At 38.0% G+C, this 28,000-nt stretch overlaps 1 protein-coding gene across 1 annotated transcript; it reads right to left on the minus strand.

The window, feature by feature from the left end:
- Positions 1 to 670: 670 nt before the first annotated feature.
- LOC118266292 (hemocyte protein-glutamine gamma-glutamyltransferase-like) lies at positions 671 to 27,917 on the minus strand. The gene is made up of 15 exons (XM_035579693.2): positions 27,755 to 27,917; positions 18,483 to 18,566; positions 17,795 to 17,925; positions 17,151 to 17,272; positions 8,657 to 8,789; positions 8,053 to 8,236; positions 5,975 to 6,192; positions 4,820 to 5,032; positions 4,320 to 4,539; positions 3,879 to 4,037; positions 3,631 to 3,751; positions 3,066 to 3,174; positions 2,455 to 2,615; positions 1,737 to 1,928; positions 671 to 1,394 (listed from the first exon to the last, which is right to left on the minus strand). The coding sequence occupies exons 2-15, from the start codon at positions 18,551 to 18,553 to the stop codon at positions 1,302 to 1,304; spliced, it is 2,127 nt and encodes a 708-aa protein (XP_035435586.2). The 5' UTR covers positions 18,554 to 18,566; positions 27,755 to 27,917; the 3' UTR covers positions 671 to 1,301.
- Positions 27,918 to 28,000: the final 83 nt, after the last annotated feature.

The following is a 28,000-nucleotide window of genomic DNA, read 5'->3' on the forward strand; positions in this document are numbered from 1 at the left end:
CATTTCCGTATGTTGCCAGCTTTGAAAAATAATAGGAATTTTGTTTTTTTTATTAAAAGATGTGTCCACTCTGTGCCTGTCTCAAATTGTAAGTGGATAGTTTCGAACAAATTGTCAAACTTGTGTTTGTAAGAGAAAGTGGTGGAGCTGCATGGAATTGAATAAAATTTTGTTTTAAATTATCTTGTTTTTCTTTATAACCTCTTTATGACTATATATGAAGCCATGGAAAATCAGTATAAATTGACCGCTGGACGTGCGAAATTATAATATAATGCGAGATCATAATAAAACTCATACTAAGGGTACTGACCCTTAGTATGAGTTTGCTTTACGTTTAAAGTAATCGAAACGAGAGCACGTTCAGCGCTCTGATTGGCTAGTTTATTTGAGTCGTCCAATCAGAGCCCTGAACGCGCTGTCGTTTCGATTGCTTTACTAAAAGGTACTGGTTATATGTAGGTTGATGTGTAACTATGTGTAGTAGGAGATATAAGATATAATTACTCTTTTTCATTTGATTAGAATTTCAACCTTATCCTTTTGTAACAAAGTTGAAAATACTATAAAATAAAACATCCAACTAATATTAAAATTAAACACTTAGTCTAGGAATTCAGGATACAGGTTTTCAGATATTAGTCCATGATGTTAATAATACACAAAAACATTACTTATAAAACTTTTATTACTTTTTGTGTAACAAAATATAAATTTTAACTTAATTTTACGGGACTATGTCCCGGATATAAAATAAGATCGATTTATTTTCGTAAATTACAAATTATTATAAAAAAATAAAACTAGAGAATTAAAAAATGCCAGCCATACTATGGCACATTATGTCGAATATAAAAAAATATATTTTTAGATATGGCTTTCAAACTAATCTTACAAGCTAACTGCCACACTCAGAGTCATTTAATGGTTACTTAACCCAGTCCTTAGCAATTGTTTTCGATACAAAATCGTTACTAAGGAATAGTTTAAGTAATCATTAAATGACTCTGAGTACGGCGGTTAATGTACTGATCCTTGGCGCTGCCTTCATAGTAATATATTTTTCCTTACAATAATAAAAAAATATACATTGGCACATACGACTCACATAAAACTATTTTAAAAATTAACAAAAAATAAAATACTTCAATTTTTTTTAATTTACGTATTTTTGAAGATTAAAAAAAATATAAAATTCTTAAATAAACATGACTAAAGTATACTCGTAAAAATCTAGAATAAAGTACAAAAATAATGGTTGTAACGTAAATTAAGCCTTAGTGACTAAAGAATAAGGTGCTCTATGCTTCGTATACTTCTACCGTTGCTGCTCCGTTGATGTCCTTCAGTTCTGCTGACTTGAAAGTCGCCACGAAGTTGATGCTGCCAGGTTTCTGTGTAAAGAAAAAGAATTTGTTATCAATGGAATGGTGAAGCTAAAATAATCGTAGTATATTTATCTAAAGAGTGTCTGAAGTCCGGAAATTAAATAAATAGTAGGTTCGTGCTGTTAGCCTATTCTGTAACTTTCAATTGGACTGCACGGTTGGTGCGGAGGCTGGGCTCAATTCCCGCACGGAATCTCTTTGGGTTCGCATGTCATTATTGTGAGAATAATCTCGACCACTAACGAGCGAGAATGCGACCGACTTCACTTCGAAAGTTCAAATTCACATTTACAGAATAACCTAACTGTAGAATTTTTTTAGCTTAATCTTCAATCAATAACAACTTACTTTAGGCAGTATAGGTATCTCCACGCTGATTGGTTCCTTGGGTGCAGCATCAGAAGCCTGCAGCTTCAGGGTGCGGCCTTCGATGCCTGAAGAGGACAGTCTGAACTCACACCCAGTCAGGCCACGGTCGAGGGGATTCGTGAACGAGAGGATCGCTGTCGCTGGCTGGTTCCAGATCAAGTCTTCGTTGAACTGGAAGGTAAAATTATAAATTGTAAGTCTTCAGGTATTATAAAAGAAAGAAGGTTGGGAGAGCCATGCTTCGGCATGAATGGGCCGGCTCGACCGGAGTGATATCACGGCCTCACAGAAAACCGACGTAATTCGTCGTGGGAGTGAGTTTACCGGAGGCTCAATTATCCCCCTTCCCAACCTTCCCGATTCCCAAACAATCCTTAAATTCCTAACTCCCAAAAGGCCGGCAACGAACTTGTAATGTCTCTGGTGTTTCAAGTGTCCATGGGCGGTTGTTTTCTTTCGTGTTTATCTATTTATTTGTATGAACGCAGTAACGTGAAAATTTCTACAGTTATTTTCACTTCACCAATAGATAGCCTGATTCCTATGGAGGGCAATTTAATATAGTTCGAGCCAGGCGGAGCAGTAGAATCCCTTGAAACAGGTATTTAGATTCCCTGTCAGTAATTTAGAACTACCGAAAAAATACATCATCTTTTTTCTTCTTAATAGTAGATAGTGGTGTTGTTGTCCAACTTACCTTGATGTTAATATTAGGCTTGATGATCTGGAAGTCGTCCTCCTCCGCCCAGGATTGCTTGGTCTCCATCACGATAGCCATTGCAGAGATCTTCATGTTTTCATATTCCACTAACTTTGGCAGATAGTCGTCCGATTTCACCGAGAGCACGATCTGGTCCCCTATGCAAAAATGTCACATAAATATTAGAACAGTTAAATATATTATAACTAACGATAAATATTAGAACAGCTGACAAAACAATACTAAAGACCTTCCAAACTGTCTGACATTAGTGACTATCCTTACTCTTTCCATGCATGGCTGTCATAAGAGCCGACTAAAGGACTACAAAGACAAATACTGGACAGTAACGCTCTCTGATAAACCTGGAGGAAACGAGAGCGGGTATGGCGCTCTGATTGGCTGGCGCGAATAAACAAACCAATCAGAGCGCCGAACGCACTCTCGTTTCGTTTTCGTTCAACGTAAAGCAAACTCGTATTAAGGATACCGAAGTTTTTAATCTGCAATCTTCACACCGTTTGTCAAGTACTGAGATTACGGCAAAACCTCCTATCGTGGGGCAGTTAATATTGAAATTAAATGAAGAGAAATTGTGATCCACTTACTTTTGCCACCATTGATAAACATGTGTCCTTCAGCCTTCTTGATGACACCAGCTCTCACTCCGTTGTAGTACACGCTGTTCGCTGTCAGAGATGCCTTTATGTTGCGGCCCTAGAAAGTGAAGAACAATCTTTGTATATTGCTCACAATGATAAAATATCACCACACACATACAACGTCACACCTTATATCGCCGAAGAGGTAACCTTACGGCACGCAATGCCGTTATACAATGTACACCCACTTTTCACTATTTGTGTTATAAGTCCCATGCTATTGGGGGTGAATCTATTGCCATATACTACTGGGCACAGTTACAAACTCCGTGTTACTACCGAGAAATTTTCGAAAATCCGAAAAAAGCCCAGTAATTCTTTGTCCGACCCGGGAATCGAACCCGGGACCCCTTGTCCGGCAGTCGCACTTGCGACCACTCGACTAACAAGGCAGTCACTATTTTTAAGCCATATTGCAAAATGTTGCCTTTTATTAAAAGGAGACCCATAGTCCAATGGTAGATCATTATTAGTGATTGATAGAAACAGAATGGGGTGTTTATATTCTTACCTCACTAGATGTATTCTCAATATCAACGATGACCTTGAAATCTTGTCCAATAGGCACTGTGTCCACGTCACACAGTTTGAAATTGATGTCATTTTGCATACTGCTAGCTACCGAGTAATATCTGTGAATAAAATATTATAAATTAGAAACAAAACCATTTATATAATTATCTTTACGTTTAAACATTTTGCTGTGATTATCCCTATTATGCGAAATACAGATATCTGTTTACGGATTTTAAATCTTACCTCTTAGCTCTCTCAGAGAACCGAACTCCGTTCATGAGAGCAAGTCGCTCAGAGGCTGTGCCCTCCCTGAACTTGTACTGGTCGATGATATCCTCCCGGTCCTCATCACCGTTGGGGTCAAACACGTACGGTTTCTTCGTGAGGATCATGCGGCCAATGCTGAACAGAAGAATAAGAATTTGTATGTAAGTCGCGCCGTCTTTTACAATAATGTTACATTGTTATAGTGAAATTTCATTCAAATCAAGATACTAGCCACCCGATACTAGATGCAATGGTGATATATTATGCATGTATTATACATATAAACCTTCCTCATGAATAACACTCATTAAAAAAATTGAATCAAAATCCGTTGTGTAGTTTAAAAGAATACAGGGACATAGGGACAGAAAAAGTGACTTTGTTTTATACTATGTAGTGACTAACAAGAGGACTCACTGGTAAGTATTGCTGCCGACCATAGCGAAACCAGTTTCCAAGTTAGGATCGATCCTCCACTTCATCAGGTCAGCGTTGACTGACGCCAGCATGAACTCCACATCGTAGTTCATTCCTATGGCTCCTTGCTTGATGGCTTCTAGAGGAGCTGGACCGCACTGGTACATTCCTCGGGAAGTCTCCTGAGGAGTAGCATCAATGGCTTGCCAGCCTCCATAACCTGGTGAGAGTTGGTAAATTAGTGTCATCAACATTTCATTTTTAAGATCCCGTGAGGCAGAGAGCCTTAAGTTATTTTCGGTTTCACCCAAAGCGTCTCCCGCCTTGGGTGAAAGTCATTGGATGATTTTCCACCCTTAAAAAAAGTTCTTATCTGTTTCAAGCGATTTAGCTATCTATATGTCCTGAACTGTGTTCAGGTCTACATTTGCATAGGTTATAGCTACCTTTTTGAGAAATACTTAAACATAGTTTATAGACAGGTAATATGTTTTACTTACCAGCAGGCAGATCAGGTCTGGACATCCAAACATCGTTCCAAACGTGGTAGTTCCAGATGGAATCGGTCTGTTCTGGTTCAGCGTTGCTAGGATCGTAGCCCAGCTCCTCCATAGTCTCCGAGAAGTATTTGTCCACGGTCAGGGTGCTGTTGGCGTCGTGAGCTGATACCAAGTTGGAGACTACTCGAGATGGGATACCGAGGGCACGGCACACTGGAATAGAAGATAATGCAAAATTAGGCACTTATACCATGACCGTTGATTAAGATGTCGTAAATCCTGTATTGTAATGGGTAAATGGAGCAAGCGGTCTTTGATATCCCGGTGTAGGTGATCTTACACCTTCTGCAAGGGGAGATCAAAAATTATACCTAATCTGAGTTTGTCAAATCGTCATTTATTCATCATAAAGCTAGGTTGTTCTTAAGCAGTTACCAGATAACCTAACTACAACGACTTACTATAAGTGAAGTGTATCTTTCGAAAGCGTAATTAAGGTAAAGTCCTCAAGAAATTCATGAATTTGGCAGGGGCACTGCCGTGCCCCCAGATTAATATTAAGATAGAGAGTCAATTCAAGGAACAGTTTGTTATTTTTTATACCATTTATTAAGTTAATGTAAGTCAGATAACCTTCTTATCTGAAGCTATAGGTACACTTATTAATTTATCTGTTTTTGGTTACTGAACTTAAGTTTCAACTGTATCATTATTTTCTCAGTGCATAGGATCATTCATGCAAGAATTATCTATACAGATGCTTAATGTCTTGTGAATGATTTTGTGTAGGGCTGATTCTTTCTCTCTTCTTTCTACTTGGCAGGCTATCTACATTTTTATTTCTGAATGCACCCATTTTTGCATGAGATACGTGAAATAATCAGCATCCGTCCATGGCACCCGCAACTCCACAGGAATAACAAATGCGTTTTGAACAAAGCGCTAACTCAAGTCCTACTTTTCAAATAGTTAATTTTTTTACTGGGCTTTTTTTTAGTTTTTCGAAAAATCCTCAGTAGTAGCACGGAGTCTAGAATTGTGCCCAGTATGTGGTATGTGCGACATTGAGTGCCGTAATGTGCACCTCTGTCCTATCCCTTCGGGGATAAAAGGTGTATCGTTTTCTAATTTTCTTTCAGTAAGAAGGGTACTCACCAGTAGTGACAACACCAGCGAAGACCCAGCACTGTCCGTAAGACACAGGTTCCTGTGTCTCCAAGAATTGGGCCAGGATGTCCACGGAGCCGGTCCACTCGGACGGAGCTGTTCCATCGTCGTACATCCCGTCCCAACGACCCACTAGTACACCACCATCATCGTTGGAGTTCACGATACGGGAGATGGCACGAGTCACCTTTACTGGATCACCACGGCTGGAAAGAAAAAGAAAACATTAGATTTTGAGAACAAATCGTTAAATTTTTTGCCTCACTTTTCCTGGTGGAATGTTACTGTTACTTACTAGCCTCACTATTACATGTGACTTATAACACAAATGGAGAAAACTGGATGTAGGTACATTGTATAGCGGCATTACTGCCGGTAATGTGCAGAGGTGCACCCTTGCCTACCCACTAGGGGATAAAAGGCGTGACGTTGCTTTGTTACTTTTATTTTCCTATGAATATCTGAATATAGGGAAAAGTATATTTATGGATTGTTAGGTAATTTTACATAAGGTTTGTTTGTTAAGTTTTTTTTAATTTCTGTGAAACATATATGTAAGTTACAAAAACATGTAGATAGTCCGGTCTTATTACAAAATCTGAGTAACATTTTACTTACAAAATCGTCATTCTTTATCAACAATTATATTGAAATTGCGAACTAAAGACGTGTATTGTGAATTACTTTTGAGTATTTTTATCAAAATGACTAGATATTTCCGCGTGGTTTCACCCGCTTTGCTCGTCTTCTATGGGTCTTAGCGTAAAATTTTATAGCCTACAGCCTTCCTCGATAAGGTAGGTAAGGTAGCTCCTGAGATTAAGGTGTTCAAACAACCTCTTCAACTTTATAATATATTAGTATAGATATAGATATTTATAGATTATATTTCTTATTAATTTTTAAACAAAAACAATAGGAAAAATCATTGAGAAAACAAGTATCTAATGCAAGAGGATCCCTTACAAATATTTTATTTTGTAACGTATTTAAATTGACATCATGCTGCATGCGTTTCCATATGCATACTGCGTATGTCAGCGGCGAACCAATCACGTTTACTGATGCTATCACAATAGCCTTCAGAAATACAGATTGTGTTTTAAGAAAATTATTAATGTATGTATGTATTACTTCATCTTTTGTTATTCGTCGAAGTACAGATAAAACCGCAGAACTAGCCAAGATTCCACTAATAAAATGTGCTATTTAATTGATTCCAAATTGTGTACAAACTTTTGGCAATCGGAAAACATTGATATTTTGCGTGACCATGAAATACATTCGCTGGATGCTTGTTTTTGAAGGAGAAATCGAGTAATGAAGTCTCCCGCCTTGTGTGAGGCGAGAGGGCGTGTCAGACTCTTACTGACTAAAAACCATCCTGTTTCTATTTCTGCTTTTCCAGCTGAGTCCCGGTAAGAAGTTCTACTATGAAGTCCGCAGCTCTCGCTGATAGCTTGCTAGGAAAAAGTTAATATTTACCGAAATATTAACTTTTCCTCAATCTTAACTACCAAAACAGCATCAATGTATGTAGATAAACGTAATTTATCCTAGACAATTAATCTCGGACACAATTGAAAACTTGCCAATTCAATAAATCAGCCCATTTCCACGAAATTCTATTTGTAGGTGTAATTATAAATATTTCCTAGTAACTAATGAGTGAGCTGATGTTTAATAAAGTTTATCTGATTCAAATAAATGTCTTGTGAGCTCAGTACCCTTAGATAAAACATAGCTACAAGTTAGCTTTATGTTTTATCGAAACGGGAACGCGTTTGGCGCTTTGATTGGCCGGCACGAATAAACCAACCAATCAGAGCGCCGAACACATACTAAGGGAAAGTGACCAAAAGAAGACGATTATCACACGTCACTTCACTCGACATGCTTCTATTTTGATATTGCAGTAACTTACATAAAGTTTCATTTTTCAAAGTTTGACTACCTCTACAACAACTAGACTCGAGTTACCATACCATACGCCTCTGCTCACCCCTTCTCCTACATAACATTAGTTTAATATAATTTTGCACGATGTAAAAAAAAATCCTACTTACTGCTTGAAAGGCAAATCAGCTCTATCCAGCATAAACATGCAGGCAGGCAGCACGACGGCATCGAACTGCCCAAACAGCCATGGTTTCCCTCTAGTTGTCTTCACGGGACCAACCCATACTTTGCCCACATCATTCAGCGCGTACTCCTGAAGTAGAGTTTTTTCTTCCATGTAGGTTTGGTCATCTAGAAGAAAAGTAAGATTCAGCAATTTTGTTAGAGTCTTCTTTTGTCGGTTAGTGGACCAATTGAAGAGATCCTGTTTGACTGATCGATGACCAGGTGGTAAACGATTAGCATCGCCCGTGGTCACCTGCTCCACGAGAGGAGACATAAGTTAAAGTACATAAGGTTAGTAGAGTCAAAGTCTATGCAATTAGAAATGTTGGATACTCATGATGATACAATGCAACTTAGACTGCACGGTGGCTGGGCAACCGGCTGCCGCGTAAAGTATAGGGTTCGATTTCCGTACGGAGCAATTCTATGTGTAATCCACAAATTGTTGTTTTGGGTCTGAGTGTCATGTGTATGTGAACTTGTATGTTTGTGAACGAATACACGACACAGAAGAAAAAAATCGTATCTCTCTTAAAACCTTCTTACCAGGAATCCATGGGTTGAAGAGGATGTAGATGTCCTGATCGAAGTCGTAGACAGTGCGTTCCCCGCCATCCCTCTGCCATGTGACCACACGGAGCACCCAGGCACCCACTGGCGCGGTGACCGGAGCTGATACCTAACAAATAACATTATTTTAAACACCTAGCGAAAAACATTATTTTAAACACCTAGCGAAAAACATTATTTTAAACACCTAGCGAAAAACATTATTTTAAGGACCTGGCGAAAACATTATTTTAAACACCTAGCGAAAACCATTATTTTAAACACCTGGCGAAAAACATTATTTTAAACACCTAGCGAAAAACATTATTTTAAACACCTAGCGAAAAACATTATTTTAAACACCTAGCGAAAAACATTATTTTAAAAGTCATCATTAAAAACAGCCCGTGCCGTGACAGATCCACTGCTTAGCACTGGATTAAGTAGTCTGCTTTACATAAGTCGATTTGTCGTAATTTCCATGCTTCATAACACATGGGTTGGTAATCGTAGTTCAGGTTTATTACGCTGTTATCCAGTTTCTGAAAAATAGGTATTGTACGAGCAAACCCGTACATTTTGTATTGTTTAGTAATAATGCTGACGCTTGCACTCACGATGCGGTGCACAGCGTTCCATTCGCCTATAATTATTTTTGTGCCAATAAATCCGTGTTACAGTAAACATTGTTTTACTTAAACTCCCTAACTGGATCGTACTCATAACATTTTAACATTAACAAACTAGGTGTAAGGTAATCACCGTACAGGTATGTATATTCGTATTCATTGAGGACACCCACGGTTAGAGTAGGGTTGTTAACAAATTAATTGTACTCTACCATCATTACACAACATGGTTAGGTACTATTAAAATGTCCTTTATTAAATACTGAAGCTGCTAATTACTGATTCACTGGGTGCAGTGTCTACTAATGTGTTATTAAATGATTACAATCAAACGATAAAATTATTAATAATATACCGAGTTATTAATAAAAGAGATATACAAGGGTAAAACAATTAATTTATGAATAACGACTCGTTTTAAGTTTACTTGTAATAGTTGTACTGGATACTAAGACTGGTATGGTGCTTGTGTTTGCAGACGTATCATTTTACATTTTTAACCGACTTCTAAAAAAAGAGATTCTCAGTTTGACCTCTATTAGAAAGTATGTTTGTGTGCGATTATCTCTCATTTGCCTAAACGGATTTTGCTGCTGTTTTCAGCATAGTATTTTGCAGACTTAGGACGTTCGCACTTGGACTTTTGAAGGCGGTTCCATTTTTTTAAAGCCAATTGTTAAAATAACACAACACATCGTACCTATATCGTCTTTTAATTTACGATTAACAAAATTGATGGAAAATATCTTTCCGAAACTAACACTGCATACCTATTTATTGCGATGTTTCTTATAACAATATTATAAGTTGTTATTATTCATAATACTTCAACAATAATTAATAACATTGCGATAAATTATGATTATTGCATTAAAATATTCGAATAAGTTGTAAAACTTGAAATTTAATGGGCGTCATTAATTTACTTAGAAGATATGTATTGTATACCATAATATTGCGTAATATTGCGTAACTAGCTTCTGTCAACAGTTTTGCGTATTACAGAGATAATACTTAACTATTAAGTAGTGGCACTTATCGTTCTAAATCCATCTGTGTGCCTTTTAGATGTTAATGTAATTTGGAACTTAGGCAATTGAAACATCTATACCGTAATATGAAATAACGTAAGGAACATTTGGTCCAAAATGAGTTATGTATATCGTTAGATTTTTTTCTCTATCGACTGGAATAAGACATGTTTAAGAAACAGTTTTTGAACTGACATGGTCACTAATACTATTCTAACTCAGTTAATCCGTGATCATGGCGCTTGCAACAGTGCCGAAATATCGGAAACTTGTCGAAGTAAATAAACATGGTAAATATCCCTTCATAAGTTCTAATAATAATGTTTAAGAAACATCTATCGGTCAGATCAACTATTCTAATCTGTACACTTAATACGAGTTTGCGTTCTCGTTAAACGTAAAACAAACTCGCACTAAGCCCTCTGTTATCTCCAGAACTGTCTATTCTGACTCTGTATAGAGCTAATGGTTGTATGGACTACCAATTGCTACATTTTAATAAAAAAATTAAGTGTGTGTCAGCCATGCTTTATTACGCCTCTTCCCAATCTGCCTATTCCCCGATTTCCCAACAACCCTTAAATTCCTAACCCCCAAAAGGGCGGCAACGCACTTGTAACGCCTCTTGTGTTTCTGGTGTCCATGGGCGGCGGCGATTGCTTACCATCAGACGATACGTCTGGTAGTTTACCGGCTTATACCAAAAATGTAATTAAATAACACAGACAGCTACTTGTATAATTTATATTAATTAAAAATATATTAATTAAATCGACATTCCAAGTAACCTTGATGTGACAGACAATAAGAATAAATTTAAAACGAAATATAAAACAAAGTACCTATGTATGTATGTACCAAATCGCCTCCAAAAATACTTAAACAACCTCTTTAGATGTAAATATCGCTACTTAACAAACTCAGTGGGTTTCTGATCATCTATTGTTCAAAATCGAATTGTATTCTATTACATGTACTTAAAGTTGTAATTTATACAAATTAGGATGCGGTCTTGCCTTTGTAAAGCCTAAGTACTTCACTAATACGTTGATCATTACCAATTTGGTCTCGTTTTATTAGATTTTTTTGGCGTATGATGGCGCCACTGTCAAATTAAGCTGTCTGCTGTGTAATGTCTTATTTAATAAATAATGAAACTCAACATTCCATTTACGTAATAAAAAAATCGTATTGACACGCCTATTATCCCCGAAGCGGTAGGCAGAGTTGCACATTAAGGCACGTAATACCACTGTAGAAAGTACACCCTATTTTCACAATTTGTATTAGAAGTCCTATGTAATAGGGGTTGAGCCTATTTTCAAATACTGGGCACAATTACACACTCCGTGCACAATTATACTGAAAAAAAAATCTAAATACAGAAAAAAGTCCAGTAACATTTTGGCCGATCGAATCCGTAACCCCTTGCCCAGCAGCTGCACTTGCGACCATTCAACCAACGAGGTATGTAAGTAATAAATAAACATGTACCTATTTATATACAAAATAAATGTCCATATACAAAGTATAATTGGTATGGAATCCTTTTTCCTAGACGCAATTATATATTTTTTACAGCAAATGCAATTTCGTACGTGATGAATTAGCATAGTAAATTTACTAAAACTTGTTCTGTAATGGCCAATAAATTGTATAATTGTGTTTAAATTATGCAGCTAGACTAGACAAATTTCTAGTTTTATATACATATGTACTAATGTACCCATATTATGTATGTGTTTTAAACAAGTTGTTGATACGTAGTAATTACCAACTAAGAACTCGTGTACCTATCGCTAAAAATATATGTAAAAACTCTTTTTATTCGAAACTGCAATTTCCCTGAAGTTTGACTTCAAAATATAAATATAAAGAAAGCATGTAGTCATAGACCATTCTTGAGACGCTTTTGTCTCACTATCTAGCTAAAAATCTAAATGTAGTTGGAATAGAAAATATACTAAGTAAGCTATGTTGCTATGCGAGGAAAATGCGCAGCTCGAGAATGCGATGTATCTGTTACAGTCAGAGTGATTAAATAGCAATTATTCATAATGACTGGTTATTATGAATAATCGTATAAAAATGCCAAATTCACTAGACAATGTAATAAATTAATCACTTTATCTGGATATTATTCATAATAGGGAGTCAAGTCCAAGTTAGTCAAAGTAATAATACATGTGTAACTCAAAATGTCACAAGACTTTTACTTGTAAGAATAACTTGTAAGAATAAAAATTAATCTTTAAGATCAAAGACTAATTTGTTTTGGCATAAATTTGATTCGCATAACGTTAGTAGGCCTAATAACTTATGTAGGAAATGGTGGTAGAGAACTTGTAGTGCCCTATACATAATTCCGATCAAACTAATTTGCTATAGTTTCTGCAACAATTAAATAATAATGTTGGTTAAAAATTTAATATGCTATGCAACAAAAGTTAGTGACAAAACCGAATTGCTACAAAACCGACTCCACGTAGTCTTGTTTATCCTACCCCTAGAGTGTAATTTAAAATCGCGTAGGCGCGTAGGAACGAGGCGGCCCGCGGGCTGAGGAGCAGGAGGCTGCTAGCGAGCCACCGTGGCTGAGGCTGGCCGGCGAAGCCGGCCAACAAGCCGAAGCTGATGGAGGCTGAGTCACCCTCGTCCGTAGGAGAGCACCCTTAAAAAACTGAACCCCTACACGTGGCCTCTGGGTGGTGCTAAACAGGTGACACTCAGGTGGTAGGTTTCGGCCGACGGCATTATAACCACCCACCGAGCAAAACCGTGTCGCCAAGCGGCCTAGCCGTGTTCCGCCACGATGCTCGGTGACGCCGTACGAGAGGATGGGTCGAAATGTTTGTTCCACTATGGGTAGACCGATCTGGCGCGCGCTGGTGTGGCTGCATCGGGTGGCCAGTCGCGGAGGGTAGCGGGATCCGAGGCACGGTGCACCGCTGGCCGACCGCAGATAGTTGGGGGCCCAATTAGCGTGCTAGCCACACGTGAAAGGCTGCCCCGCCATCTAGCGAAAAATCCCACGTATACGCCATCGTGCCGGTTGGCGACCGGAAGAGAGGGCCCGATGGATTTACGTGGGGGCTCGGGCGTCCCCGCAGTCTCCAGGCTGGCCTCCCATTGATGTGGCTAACTGCAGTGCGCGTCTGGGGTCGCCTGTGAGGAGGAACATTTCACTGCCATCCTCTCAGCAACTTATTTACGACTATGAAAACGAGAGCTAAGAAAAGGGTTCAACAGCGGCTGCACTCCCTCTCCCTCAAAGTGCACCTCTCCAACATCCGAGGCTTGCACTCAAATCTCATTGCGGTCCATCACCATCTGGAGACCGAGAACCCAACGCTCTTGTTTCTCTCGGAGACCCAGATCAGATGTCCGTCGGACGTATCATACCTGAACTACCCAGGCTTTTCTCTGGAGCACAACTTCGTTCCCCGTGCAGGCGTATGCCTATACGTCCAAGACGGCGTCTGTTACCGGCGTCTCCGAAACTTTGAGGACCCCAGTTTTTCAACCTTGTGGATACTGGTGGACACAGGCATAGAGAAAATCCTCTATGCCTGTGTCTACCGGTCGCACAGCGGAGATTTGGAGACGACCAGATTAGCTCAACACCTTGTGGAGACGGCAGATGCGGCTCGGCAGAGGTACCCTTCGGCCCAGTTGGTGTTACTGGGGGACTTTAACGCTCATCACCAGGAGTGGCTGTTCCCATACCAGTGCACTGACCATGCTGGGAGTGGGAAATGCGTAAGCTTGCGCTAACGCTTGGCCTGACCCAGCTGGTCCAGGAGGCCACAAGGGTGCCCGATGTCGACTCGCACACTGCCAACTGCCTAGACCTTCTGCTGACAACTGATCCAGACAGCTACTCGGTGTCAGTATCTTCACCCTTGGGTAGCTCTGACCACTGTCTGGTGAAATCCGTATCCACGTACTCCCCACCGGATCCTTGTCCCAGAGGATCTCGGCGGATGTGGCGGTACAAGTCAGCAGATTGGGATGGGATGCGATCCTTTTTTGCATCCTATCCTTGGCGGCCTGTCTGCTTCTCTACTGAAGACCCGTCAGCTTGTGCGGATGCCATAACAGGGGTGTTGCGTCAGGGCATGGAATACTACATTCCATTCTCTGACGCGACATCTTTCGGTGGGACTCGTCCATGGTTCGATGCCGACTGCAGACGTGCTGAAGCGCGAAAGCATGCGGCATACTTGGCATGGGCGGATGCCAGGCGTCGTAAGGCTGACGACACTCTTCAGAGGAAGAGAGCCTATAACAGGGCTGCCAAGTCATGCAAAAAGGCATTACGGATGGCCCGGTTCAACCACATTGGCCGAATAGGGAACAAACTGGCTTCTTACCCAGCGGGTAGTAAAGCATTCTGGTCCCTGGCCAAGGCGGTTGAATCGAACTTCTGCCGCCCTTCACTCCCACCTCTCCTGGGGCCTAACGGGACGCTGGCACACACCGCGGTAGAGAAGGCAAACCTGTTTGCTTCTCTATTTGCGGAATCTTCACGTCTTGATACTGGTGGCGCTATACCTCCTTCTCTAAATAACGTATGCGAGACGAAAATGTCGAAAATTCGCATCCGACAGAAGGAGGTGTATAAGACGTTGCGTAATCTCGACGTGAACAAGGCCAGTGGCCCCGACGGAATCCCAGCCGTGGTTTTAAAAACCTGTGCGCCTGAGTTGTCTCCAATCCTGACACGTACGGGTCAAGTATCGGTTGCGTAGAAGCTGGCCAACGTGCAGCCTGTGCCCAAAAAAGGTAGTCGTGCCGACCCTAACAATTACCGACCAATCTCGGTCACGTCCATACTCTGTAAGAGTATGGAACGTGTACTCAACAACAGGCTCCTGGCATACCTTGAAGGTAACGACCTCCTCAGCGATCAGCAGTATGGGTTTCGCCGCAACCGATCCACTGGGGACCTTCTTGCGTATGCCACCCACATTTGGAGCGAGGCCATCGAGAAGCACGGGGAGGCAATAGCGGTCTCTCTCGAGATATCGAAGGCCTTTGACAGGGTTTGGCACGACAGCCTTATCGGCAAGCTTCCTGCATATGGACTTCCCGCTGATCTGTGCAGATGGATTGCAGACTTCCTGAGGGATCGGTCAATTCGAGTAGTCATCGATGGCTGCTCGTCTGACCAATTTGGTATCAACGCCGGAGTCCCTCAGGGGTCAGTACTTTCAGCAACGCTCTTTTTGCTGCACATCAACGACCTGCTTAAGCCCGGTATCTTTGGGTATGCAGATGACAGCACAGTTGTTGAAAGGTATGTGTCCGATGCGCGGACTAGCGGAACACAGATCCAGTCTCTAAGAGAATCCATGGTCGAACGGTTGAACTCGTCCTTGAAGGCGGTCTCCGATTGGGGTGACGCCAACTTGGTCAAGTTCAACGCTACCAAAACCCAGGCGTGTCTATTCTCTGCCAAACGGAGTCAATTTCCGCTGGCTCCTACTTTCCGAAATGTATCCGTTCCAATATCGGATCATCTAGAGCTTCTTGGCGTAACTCTATCGCCAACGCTAAACTTCGGCTCTTATATAGAGTCGAAGGCGCATCTGGCTGGTAGGAAGTTGGATATCCTCTCGAAGGTGAGACGGTACTTCACACCGAAACAACTGCTGAGCCTGTACCAAGCGCAGGTTCGGTCATGTATGGAGTACTGTTCTCACCTTTGGGACGGCTCGGCTAAATGCCAGCTAGATGCGCTCGAACACATTGAAAGGCGTGCCAAGAAGCTCATCAACGATGATGCGCTTGTGGAGGCCCGGCTTCAAAGCCTTGAACACAGGCGCAAGGTCGCAAGCCTTTCCGTTTTTTACCGGATACATTTCGGAGAGTGTGCGGGGGAATTGCACAACTTGATTCCCCTAGTCCTTTTCATCATCGAACCACAAGACAATCGGCGAGGCGTCACCGCTTCATGGTAGATATCCCACCAACTCGCACGAAGCGCTTCGCTTCAAGCTTCCTTGTGCGAACTGCTAGGGAGTGGAACTCCTTGCCGGAGTCTGTGTTTCCTGATGGGTATAACCTGGGTGTCTTCAAGGCCCGAGTGAATAGGTTGCTTATGGGCAGACGTGCTCCACCGTAGGCCGCATCATCACTTACCATCAGGTGAGATAGCGGTCAAACGTCGACCCATTAAATGTAAAAAAAAAAAAAAAAAAAAAAAAGCTGCGGTGGTGAGCGAAAGCCGTCTGCGACGATTAGCACGCGTGGGCCCGCCGAAGGCCCGCTGCGCCGGAGCCATCACAGAAACCCTGCCTGCTGCATGGTGCATGTTTGTTTGCATGCTGCCCGTTTTATTACATTATCCAAGTCTTCGAAGATAGTATATAAAATTGCTAGTTAATGTGATTAATTTTGTGTCATTTATCACTTTATCTAAATTGAGTAGACGTTATACATAATTGCTAGACAGTATATATAATATCAAGATTTATTACTTTGGCTGTGACATATCGATAAATAATAGGGAAGCCATCCATAGCATCTTTCCATATAAAAAAAAACATAGCTTAGCCAAGTCCGCTTCTACCAGTGCTACCATGTGTACCAATTAATATGTTTGATTGAAGTGAAACACATCCACATGCAACATAGCATGCATCAGTTTCGTACTCAAATCATTATTTAACCAAGACTTATCTTACTGCCGTACCCAGAGACATTCAATAATTACAATTAAACTATTCCTCAGTAACAATTTTGTTCTGAAAACAATTGCAAGAACTGGCTTAAGTAATAATTAAATAACTCTGAGTACGGCAGTTAGTCTCTCAATACGGCTCTTACCTTGAAAGAGACGGTGTTTCCATCCTGCACGTCTAGGAGAGTGGCTGTCCATGCGTGTATGTCCGGTACAGCATCACGGCGCACGAACATCCTTCCCACAGTGTCCATCGATGGCTGGTCGCCTGGAGACAAGTGATTAACATTAGATAATTCCATAAAATTGCAATCCTTTTATTAATCTTTGTCGAATTTTTGATATTTTGTAGAGAACACAGAGCCGATAAGATTATAGGTACTAATGGTACCTAATAACCGGGTATATTTTGTGAGTTAATTATCTATTCCCACGCTCCCTTTTTTTTTAAGGGGGAATATTATTCAATATATATTCCTGCCTTGCGTGAGGCGAGAGAGAGTGTCAGACTTTTATTGACTATGATGAACCACTTCGTTCATACTTCTGCGAGCTGGAGCCACGGTAAACCTACTATATAAGTAGTCCGCAGCTCCGATCCCATGCACCCTCGCTCTCTAGTCTCTTCTCCCCAAAACCTAGACACCTACCTGTGAGTCCTTTCATCAAAACGATCATGCATCATCACTTACCATCAGGCGGTATAGCGGCCTAATGTCAAACCATCAAATGTAGAAAAGAGATCTAAATTAGTACCTATTATAAGCTAAAGATACTTGGTAAGACTTACCAATAGAAAACACCAGCTGTATGATATCGTTGGCTTCATCGTAAGGTCTGGTGAACCGCACCACTCCACTGAACGGCTGGCCACGTCGCACGATGGTGACCGTCGGGTTCTCTTCATTCACCACCTCGTATCTAAGCAAGAACACAATAATAGACTACAGTGAGAGAATTTTGTAATTGGGTTTTTATTAGGCCTTGTATTCTTCGACAAAGATAGCACTGTTATTGTCATCATCAGGTCCATTTGGAAGACCCCGCTACTCGTCTCAGGCCGTTGGTAGGCTCTCCTGATGATGGACTGGATTGGAGACTATTCAGAGATTTAGAACATATGTACCTGGACTCCGAAAAACCGAAAATAGCCACCAATATTTTGCCCGCCGCCCACAGGTATCAAACCCGAGACCCCTTGCCCGGCAGTCGCACTTGCAACCACTAGGCTAACGAGGTAGACTACATATTGCAATAACTCCTATAATTGTAAATATTTGTATGAGACTCGTGTGCTCGTGTATTAGGCTACCTTTATGGAACTAAAAAACTACGGTAGTTAAGTATTATAAATAACCTAATCCATGACTATAATCTCATGCAAGACCAGTAAAGACCGCAGGTAGTTTAGGCACTATTCCAGGTTCTACACTATTCTTAGTTCTAACTACGTTATTTCAATGTGTAATTTTACTTACTTTGTAGTATTATGTGGTTTTGCATTCTCTCTGGGGTAAAAGTGGACAATTTCAACCTGCAGTGGTTCCATGTTTGCCTAATATCTGGAACAAAATTAAAGATTTTTTTTATAATTTGTTTGTAAAATTCTATTTGTTAAATTTTTATTACTAATTGCATTCTTTCATCAACAGTCTATATATTATGTGGTCATTGCTGACCAAAGGTATAAAGGTATCTTCTCACGCGGAGAAGGTTTGAGAATTAGTCACCATGCTTGATCAATGCGAGATTTGTGATTTCAGACTTATAATTTCTAATTATAAGTCTGAAATCACAAATCAGACTTATAATTAGAAATTATAAGTGCAGGTTTTTAGACTTTTCCGAAATAAAATTTGAGACATACTATATGTATATTAACTAAAAAAAACACGGTAACTCTTAAACTGGTAGGGTTTTCTCATCAACGTTTTTTTCATTAATGTACGAGAGTAAACCGTGTTTTTTTTATTCAAAATCAAATTATTATTTTTGCCCTTTATTTTACAACCTAACACCTACACATGATGATTGTTTGTTTGAGAATTTAGGTTGTTTTCACGCTTGCGGTCAGATTAGCTTTATGTGAATGGAATGACAGATAATATTAAACGGTCTAAATATATTTAATGTGAGAATTTGGTGAAATAACGGATATCCTAACCGCAACACACGAGTACACTCGTAGAGGGTAAAATTGTATTACATTTAGCCAATGATAAACAGTATGTAGGACGAATAATATACCCATTGTTACACACCGGACGCAACTTCAAATTCGGTTTTGATTTTTAAATCGCCCGCGAGTGTGAAATTATGGCAAACCCTCTTACGTGGAGGCAAAAGGGTCAGCAGTGAAATATTATGACACACTAGAATTTTCTCTTGTGTCGTGGATGCATTTACAAACATAACATTTCACATACACGACGTTCAGACCCGAAACAACAATTTGTGGATCACAGAGTTGCTCTGTGCGTGAAGCAAACCGCTACACGTTGCGCGGCAGCCGATTGTCCAGCCACTCATAATCAAATAACGATCTACCCTTCTACCCATACCTAAGTCAAAAATATTCCATAGTTTTGTTTCCATCACACACATACTACCAAACGGCATATCTTGGCACGAGTGACCAAACCATTACTAAATATTCAACAATAATTTTCATGGAATTTCAATTGCAACGTACAAATATTACATCGTATTTGTTGGTTTATTAGTCACGATTTGTATTGGATTAGGTATGCTATGTTATGAAGGTGGGTTGGAGGTAAATACGTCAGGTTTACTACGTCCACCTAATAGTACGGATAATTTGAAAGAGTTCCTGTTTATTTTTTTATAGCACTAAGTTGTACTCATAGATTCTGAATCACACTAAGATTATAAATGTGAAAGTTTGTTTGGATGTTTGTTCATCAATCACGCTGAAACTACTGAACGGATTTTGATAAAATTTGATATACAGATAGGGTATGAGCTGACTTAAGTGATATGATACTCTTTATCCCATGACAACGTGTGCGAAGTCGCTAACAGAAGCTTCGTTAATAATACGGAAAATATCTCATATTTTATATTAAAACTCCTAGGATACTGTTGACTCAGCCACGTAGAAACAAAAACTTGTCCGATACGAGACACAAGACAGTCACTATTACTTATCAAAATATTACCACAAACTTTAAAATAGATTTTCAACCTTACACCATTTGAAAAAGAGTTAAAAATCTTCACAGCAAATGATAGCTAGTAGCTATACCTAAGTTTTATGTCCAGAGCACATACCGCGTCCTAAAATAGTCACCTATTGACATACTGTGTCGAAGTTGCACAGCATGTTGAGCATATACAGGATGCGTCAGATTCCGCATCTTATTAGGTAAGGTAATGTCCACTTATAGATACCGTTACTAGTGACGCATCACAGTACAGAGACTCAATGTGAATTAATTCATTTTAAACGACTTTCTATAAATACTGCGGTCTTATTAGTCAAACGGTTGAATGATTGATTGTCGACAAATAGGTGGCTGTCTCGTGTTCCAGGTCGGGCAAAATTATCGCTTACTTTTTTTAGTTTTCGGAATTTTGTAACAATGAGTTTGGATTTGTGGTCAGTGTGTGGCTCCCCCTATTACATGGCACTCACAACATTAGTTGTGACAAATAGGTGTTACATAGGAAATGTGATAGTCATAACATAACACTGAATTAAAATGCGATTCTTTTTTTGTCAGGTTTGTTTTGAATACTAAGATAGGTAGGTATTTAAAATGTAACGAATGTTCCTATGTACACTAATTATTCTTATCTTGACCGTGACTTTGAATGAAAGTTAATGAAGTAACTGTGAAGGTTAATGACTTTGAATAAAGACAGTTTACAGTCGTAGCAACTGGCGTTCCATAGTGTCTGCCTACCTCCATGGGAGATAGGCGTGAAGTTATGTATGTCTGTAAAGACAGTTTTTTGTAAACTCATTAATAAAAGCTTTGTTTTTGAGGAGGGAAAATCATACCGTGTGCATGTCTGCCTACCCCTTCAAGGATGACGACGTTTTTTTAAGTAAACTAGTGGTCGCCTAGTGGTTGAAATTCAACCATATACGATTTAATTTGCAATACCACTTAACATACGTTCAAGGATAATTTTTATTTAACTCAAACTCAAACAAACTCTTTTATAAAACTCTATTCATATGAGACTTCAATATCATCGCAATGTCTATCGATTTTGACGTTTTGTCAAATACGATCAGATACTATGCATGTGTGTGTAATGTTTTATTTATTGATTTAATGTACTTTATAAGCATTATTTTTGAAAAATATTAGTGTTCTGCACTTCACCTACACATAAACTATAAGTGTACCAAATTTTATGCTCCTACGTCCGCGCAATTTTCGTAAATAGCGGTCCAAAGTTTTTGCATCACGTATTAATATATAGATATTCAATTTATATATACCTGTAATTGTTTACTATGTATTTTGTTTTATGACATAATGTTCTCAAAATATTACATAGTAGGTAGGTAACCATTTATTTTGTACCTATCGACTTGCGAATGCAAGGAGGACGTTGCCGTCAATAAAATTTTATTACACAGTGATTTATAGTTTGCTAAAACAAATAATTTGGGAAACTATGTTGCTAATAGTGTTGCACGAATTTCCATGTGAACAGTGTAAGTAGGTAATGTGATTTGCATATAATGTATTGACATTGTTTATCGAGAAACTAAACTAAAGGTATAACGGATCACCTGATGGTAAGCAATCGCCTCCGTCCATGGGTGCTCGAAACACCAGAGGCATTATAAGTGCTTTGCCCGCCTTTTGGGGGCTAGGAATTTAAATATTGTTAGGGAATCGGGATTGGAGAGTAATTGGGCCGCCGGGAACCTCACACAATGCATTAAAAATATTGAATATTGATCAACAATATCTAAATATACTCTTAAAAACAGCTAAATCCAAAAATAACTAAACAATCAACCCATATGAAATCAAATCCCTAGCAGTTGTGTTGCATATTGCAAGAATATCAGTTACGTCGCTACGCACCCACATACTCGGACATACGGTCGCTATGTATGAAGTGCGAACCAATTCAATTGACTATTTGCTGCAGTGATGCAATTGTGATCATTCGCTATTATTGTACAGAATCCTCACCTTGGTACATATAGCTATGTAAATGTAAGAAGTACATATCGACGGTTAAAAAGAAATAGGGTATAAGCGACAAAAAATGAAATGTTCAGGAGAGCCGTTTAAACTCGTCGGTCGTCGAAAGAATACTAGGAAAATGTTTTTTTTTTGCTAGGGTATAAACGCCAAAAATGTCATCGTAGAGCCATGAGAGTAAGCGCATTCGAAAGAGCGGAAAATTTTACGTAGGATAGCATAATAAACTCATTTTTGACCAAAATGTCGCTTATACCCTATTTCCTTTTAACCATCGATATGTATATTGTGAGTTAATAAAGCCGACTGATGATCGTGATTTTAAAATAAATTACCTACTTCTTTAGATAAAGTTTGGTAATTAATTTAAATTACAGTTTGGTAGGTACTATTTTATCATTTCTTGTAACGGACTTCACTAATCTTAAAAGATAACTTTACTGTATTAACTAAAAACAACGGTAAATTGAGAAGAACTCTACTAGTTACGAGTCATAGAGGGACTCTTCATCATGAGCAGCGTGCGCTGACGCGGCGACGGCGACGTCTCGCAGCCTACACTAGCAATAGAGTCCCTGTGTGACTCGAAACTAGTAGAGCTTTTCTCAATTTATGTACGTGAGTAAATCGTTGCTTTTACTCAATTTATTATGTCAATCATTAAAATAAAAATTGTATTTTGAGTAAAAATAAAAAACTAGGGTCACCATGAAAAATATTTTAACAGGACAAGTCTCAAACTTAGAAAAACAAATATTTAGTGAAATATTTGGTTTGTATGAGTATTCGAATATATTAACGTAACCTTGAACCTCACACTCATAATAGTGTTGACATCGATGAGTAGGTAACATCCGTCGGTTTACGTTTGAAATAACTATTCAAATAAAAATTATATGTTTTTGTGTCAGAATTCGGAGAACATAAATAGTGTCATAATGTGTTATTAGTTACTATAAGCAGATTCTTTTTTATATTGTCTCGCCTTTTATCCCCGAAGGGGTAGGCAGAAGTGCATATTGTGGAACGTAATGTCGCTATACAATGTACACCCACTTATCACCATTTGTGTTATAAGCCCCATGTAATAAGTGGTGAGCCTATTGCCATATAACGGGCATATTTCCAGACTCTGTGCTGTTACTGAGAAATATTCGAAAAAAGCCTGTGTATAAAGGAGAAGAGTTCGATCAGACCTTTTTTTAAAACGTTGCCCCACACTATATAACTGACTATTATATAGGTACTTCGATTTCATACTCTTCAAAGTCAAATTAATAAAAAGAAAACTTTTTGAACAAAGTAAACATTTTTAAAACTTCAAACTTAGTAATAATTTGCTTTGCTTAACTAGACAAACTTGTAAGCTTTAAACTAACGCCAATGCTACAGTCAGTTTAAAAACAAATATTATGAGGTTTTATATGTCGTAACAAAATAGTTGAACGTCGTTAAATAAATTTATGGCTTAGTTAATGCTGGGTAATATAACATCATGTTACTAACTGTTGCTAATGTATGGCATGTCTAGCATGTACCTACAAAGTGCACATAAATATTGGTCCCTACCCATTTAATGTTGCAGTTTATTAGGACTTGTATTTCTTTTAAGAGTTTATAAAAATATGTAATATTAACTAGCTACTTTTCCGCGGTTTCACGCTCTGCTTGGCTCCTATTGGTCATAGCATGGTGTTTTATAGCCTATAACCTTCCTCGATAAATAGACTATTTAACACTAAAAATTATTTCCTGAGCGGACCAGCAGTTTCAGAGATTAACGCATTCAAACAAACAAATCCTTGACTAAATTTTCATCCTCTATTAAATTATATAGGTACTCTATTACACTTATAATATAACTATTGAAAAGTAGATTTTATGTAGTGAAGATTTATTCCTGCTTAAACCACCAGAGAATAGAAAACGAATCTTTATGTCATTCAACTAATACAGTTTCTTAACTTAACTTCAATTAAATACGTATAAACATTTCCGCATGTAAATTTGTTTGTCTCTCAAATAGTTTTAAGGAAAACCAAAATCATTTTATTAATAATCTTGTAACTATAACTAGTTACAAATCTTGTTAATTAAACGGTTTACAAGAACCCAATTAAACAACATATGTAATATTTTCAATTAAATTTAACGATCACCATTTATAGTGATTGGTAGTCGTACTCGATTGAGTTGATTGAAATATTATATTGTATCTTGTTTAGTATTTTATAGAAAAAATATTAAAGGTACCATATATTTTGATAGTGGCATACACATGCGTTTCTATAAAAGGACATGTTATACTGTGTATCCTTATTATGAGTTTGCTTTATATTTAAAATAATCGAAACGAGAGCGCGTTTGGCGCTCTGATTGGTTAGTTTATTTGAGCCGGCCAATCAAAGCGCTCTCGTTTCGATTACTTTAAACGTATAGCAAATTCATACTAAGAGTACAGATTGCACAGACTGTCCTACAAAGGTTATTGACCTTAAACTTTAAAGCGAAACCACTAACCACAAATTGAGTATTTGTACAAAATAAGTGTTAACCATCTAAGACTTTTCTCGTTTATTTTAACAAACTATTCGTAAAATTACACACGACTAAAGAAGAATAGACTTAATAATTATTTATTAAGATTTAAATCCATTTGCTTAACTCAACTGAATGCTCTGAAAACTTCATCTTTATACTACATAACCTCTACATATTTTGTACACTGCTACATAGGCATGTACTTAAGAAAAATAAGACCATTACAAAGATTGCATTCATTTAATAATTGGGTCTTTAGATAAAGAAAGAAGTTATGAGAGCATCATTATCTTTACGAAGAGATCACAAGTTCAAATTGTTTCTGTATTTGTAGTTATTAAAAAAAATAACCTGCTATCTTTAACAACCCACACTTTGTTTGTAGTCATTATTTTGACTGCACGATTGGCGCAGTGGCTGGGTAAACGGCTAGCGCGGTGGCTAGATAACCGGCTGTCGCGCAACGTGTAGCGGGTTCGATTTCCGTACTGTGGCAATTCTTTGTATGATCCACAAGTTGTTGTTTCGGGCCTGAGTGTGATGTGTACGTGTTCTTGTATGTTTGTAAATGTACACATGACACACGAGATAATCATAGTGTGCGGCAACGTTTTTCAAATAAATAAAAATAACAAAAAAATATCCTAATGCAGGAATTTATCCAGCCCAAAGGCTAGAAAATCCAAAATCAAAAGCTAATATTTTTTGATTCTGCGGTTTGGTAACGTTGACTCATCACCATACCACTTATACATGATATCATGTGTAAAGATTGCTTGTATAACAATTGCATAATATAAAGATTGCACCAACTTATCATGATAGATGTTTTCTTGCAGATCACAGGAGATTGCACAAAAAGATAAGATAATTATTTTGGATAACATGACGTATGTATTCCTTGACATTCAACATATATTATGAACATCCCAACTAGACCTACTAATATTATAAAGATTTTTTGTTTGTTAATCCTTCACGTCAAAATGGCTGAAGCGATCGAGATCAAATTTTATATGAACAGGGATAGATTATGACCTTTTTAAGGGGGAAAAATCATGGTCGAGGCGAAAGGGGGTATTAGACTCTTACTAATAGCCACCCCGTTTCTACCCCTGCTTTTTGAGCCGGAGCCCCGGTAAACCCGCTTAGAATATGGTCTGGAATAACATTTATGCCACTTATTATCCTTAGGAATCGCGAGCGAAGCCGCTGGCAGAAACTAATAACTTATATGCGAAAATTAATTTGTTTGTTACCTCTAGATGACTTCATCTACTCAAAGTTAAAGTGAAATAATTAATTTAAATTGAACCAGATTGGTCTAATAGAAATGCACTTTTGAAAGTCAAATAAAATATTAAAAGATACAGTGTCTTTCAGCCAATCAATTCTTAATTGAATATAATTGCATTGGCTAAATTTAAAGTGCAAATTGCTATGAATAAGAACGAGCAGGAGACTCCATGATACTATTTTCAATCAAGTGAATTAATCTCCTTGACATACTATTACTATAAGCTACTATTTTTGGAAAATTTTCATGTGTAATCAATTTTCTCGAGTGAAAATTTGTTGTATATAAATTATATGTATGTATTTATTTTTAGCCATGACAAAAAACAAAGAAAGAAAGAATGAAAAATCATTTATTCGGCCCCAACCAACCAAATCAATCTATAGACACAGCTGCTACAACAATACTGCATCATCAATATGTTTTATTATTTAAATTTTATACGGTACATTTTTCAAAGTCTCTTGACCACTAAAGAAAATCAAAATATAAGTATGTATTAATTTTATTAATAATCGCCGCGTCGTGGGTCGCGGAATGCTGCTCATGAATATGAGCCTCTATCATGGCTCGAAACTAGTCGAGTTCCTCGTCAAACAGTTACGTGAGTCACGTTACAGATAACATAATAACTTATTTAGTATGATTCACGGAAGTTATAATAAAATTATGAATATATTTTTTAATATTGCAATTCATTAATTGTTTTAAAGTAACAATAACACATTTTATTTTAGAGGTAGTTAATTTCTTAGTTATTTAGATCTGGAGAGTTGATAGAATATATTTTTAGACAATTTGGTGAGCGAAAAACTCGTAACAATAATATGTATTTTTTATCAATAACAAATATTATGAAATTTCCTTTTTATCAAAGGTCGTTGATTCCTGAGTTCTTCGACACATTTCTCAACAAATTATCTGACATTTAATCAAAATTCCAGTTGTTTGGGCTTCGATGAGAAAAAAATTTCGATGCCGTGTTTTCTATTATTTTCATAATTTTAAATTATAAATATTTGAGTTTTTAGTCAGTTATATTGTATTCACATAATTATTTAGTATATATTTTTTAAATAGTATAATTTATATTTATATAAGTTTCATTAAATAAAAAACAATAAAATATAAGTTTTTATTGTCGTGAGACATTTTAAATTAACTAAAAAATCACAGTTTACTCACGTACATTAATGGAGAAAAGCTCTACTAGTGTCGAGTCACAGAGGAACTTCATCATGAAAATAAATAATGTATCGTGCGCAGACGGGCAGAATTTTTCTCCATTGATATACATGAGCATACTGCGATTTTTTAGTTAAAAATATAAGTTACTCAATTTTGAATAACTAATGTGTCTATTTGCCACTCATATAGAAAATATTGTTGTTTTTTTTATTAAAGCTTGTTTTCTGTGTGACTAGAGCAGTGTGTAAGCAATATTTATGACTCTTACGTTTTTTTGGCGATAGGTCAATACACTCACGATTTATTTTTATCACTATTTCTTAGATTTGTATTATTCAATGCCAAGTATATCAAATTATCTAATCTTGTGGCAAATAAGCTTTTAAAATAATTCGACAAATTATTACATACTAAACTTCGTTTAAAATCCCAATAAAAATGATTTATGTCAGCAATAAAAAACTAAACTATCAAATATAAATAAATTAAAACTAATCTAATATAAAAAAAAAACAAAAAAATAACATACCTTTTAAAAACAACAGAAAAAAATCACAAACACTAATACACAACACGCACTTATATATCGAACGCGCGGCAACTGTAATATGTTACAAATTAATTAATGATTTATAATGATCTCGTAGTATGCGCGTACGCAGCTCAACTGGCAAGAAATGTCCGTTGCACGACTATGTATACCACAACGATTGACGGCGCCCAACGTCGGCGGCACTAGAGTCTCCACGATTTCGGAAAACTATGACTAAAGTTC

This window comes from Spodoptera frugiperda, chromosome 7 (assembly GCF_023101765.2).
Source record: "Spodoptera frugiperda isolate SF20-4 chromosome 7, AGI-APGP_CSIRO_Sfru_2.0, whole genome shotgun sequence".
In the NCBI taxonomy this organism is placed as follows: Eukaryota; Metazoa; Arthropoda; class Insecta; order Lepidoptera; family Noctuidae; genus Spodoptera; species Spodoptera frugiperda.

What these genes read in the sequence shown, in the direction of transcription:
- LOC118266292 (XM_035579693.2), bottom strand. Translation starts at nt 18,553, where the DNA reads ATGGAACCACTGCAGGTTGAAATTGTCCACTTTTACCCCAGAGAGAAT. An exon ending in GCTGATTTGCCTTTCAAGCA is followed by an intron (nt 6,193 to 8,052) that starts GTAAGTAGGATT and finishes TTTTCTTTCCAG; the next exon opens with CCGTGGTGATCCAGTAAAGG. An exon ending in CAGACCTGATCTGCCTGCTG is followed by an intron (nt 4,540 to 4,819) that starts GTAAGTAAAACA and finishes AACTCTCACCAG; the next exon opens with GTTATGGAGGCTGGCAAGCC.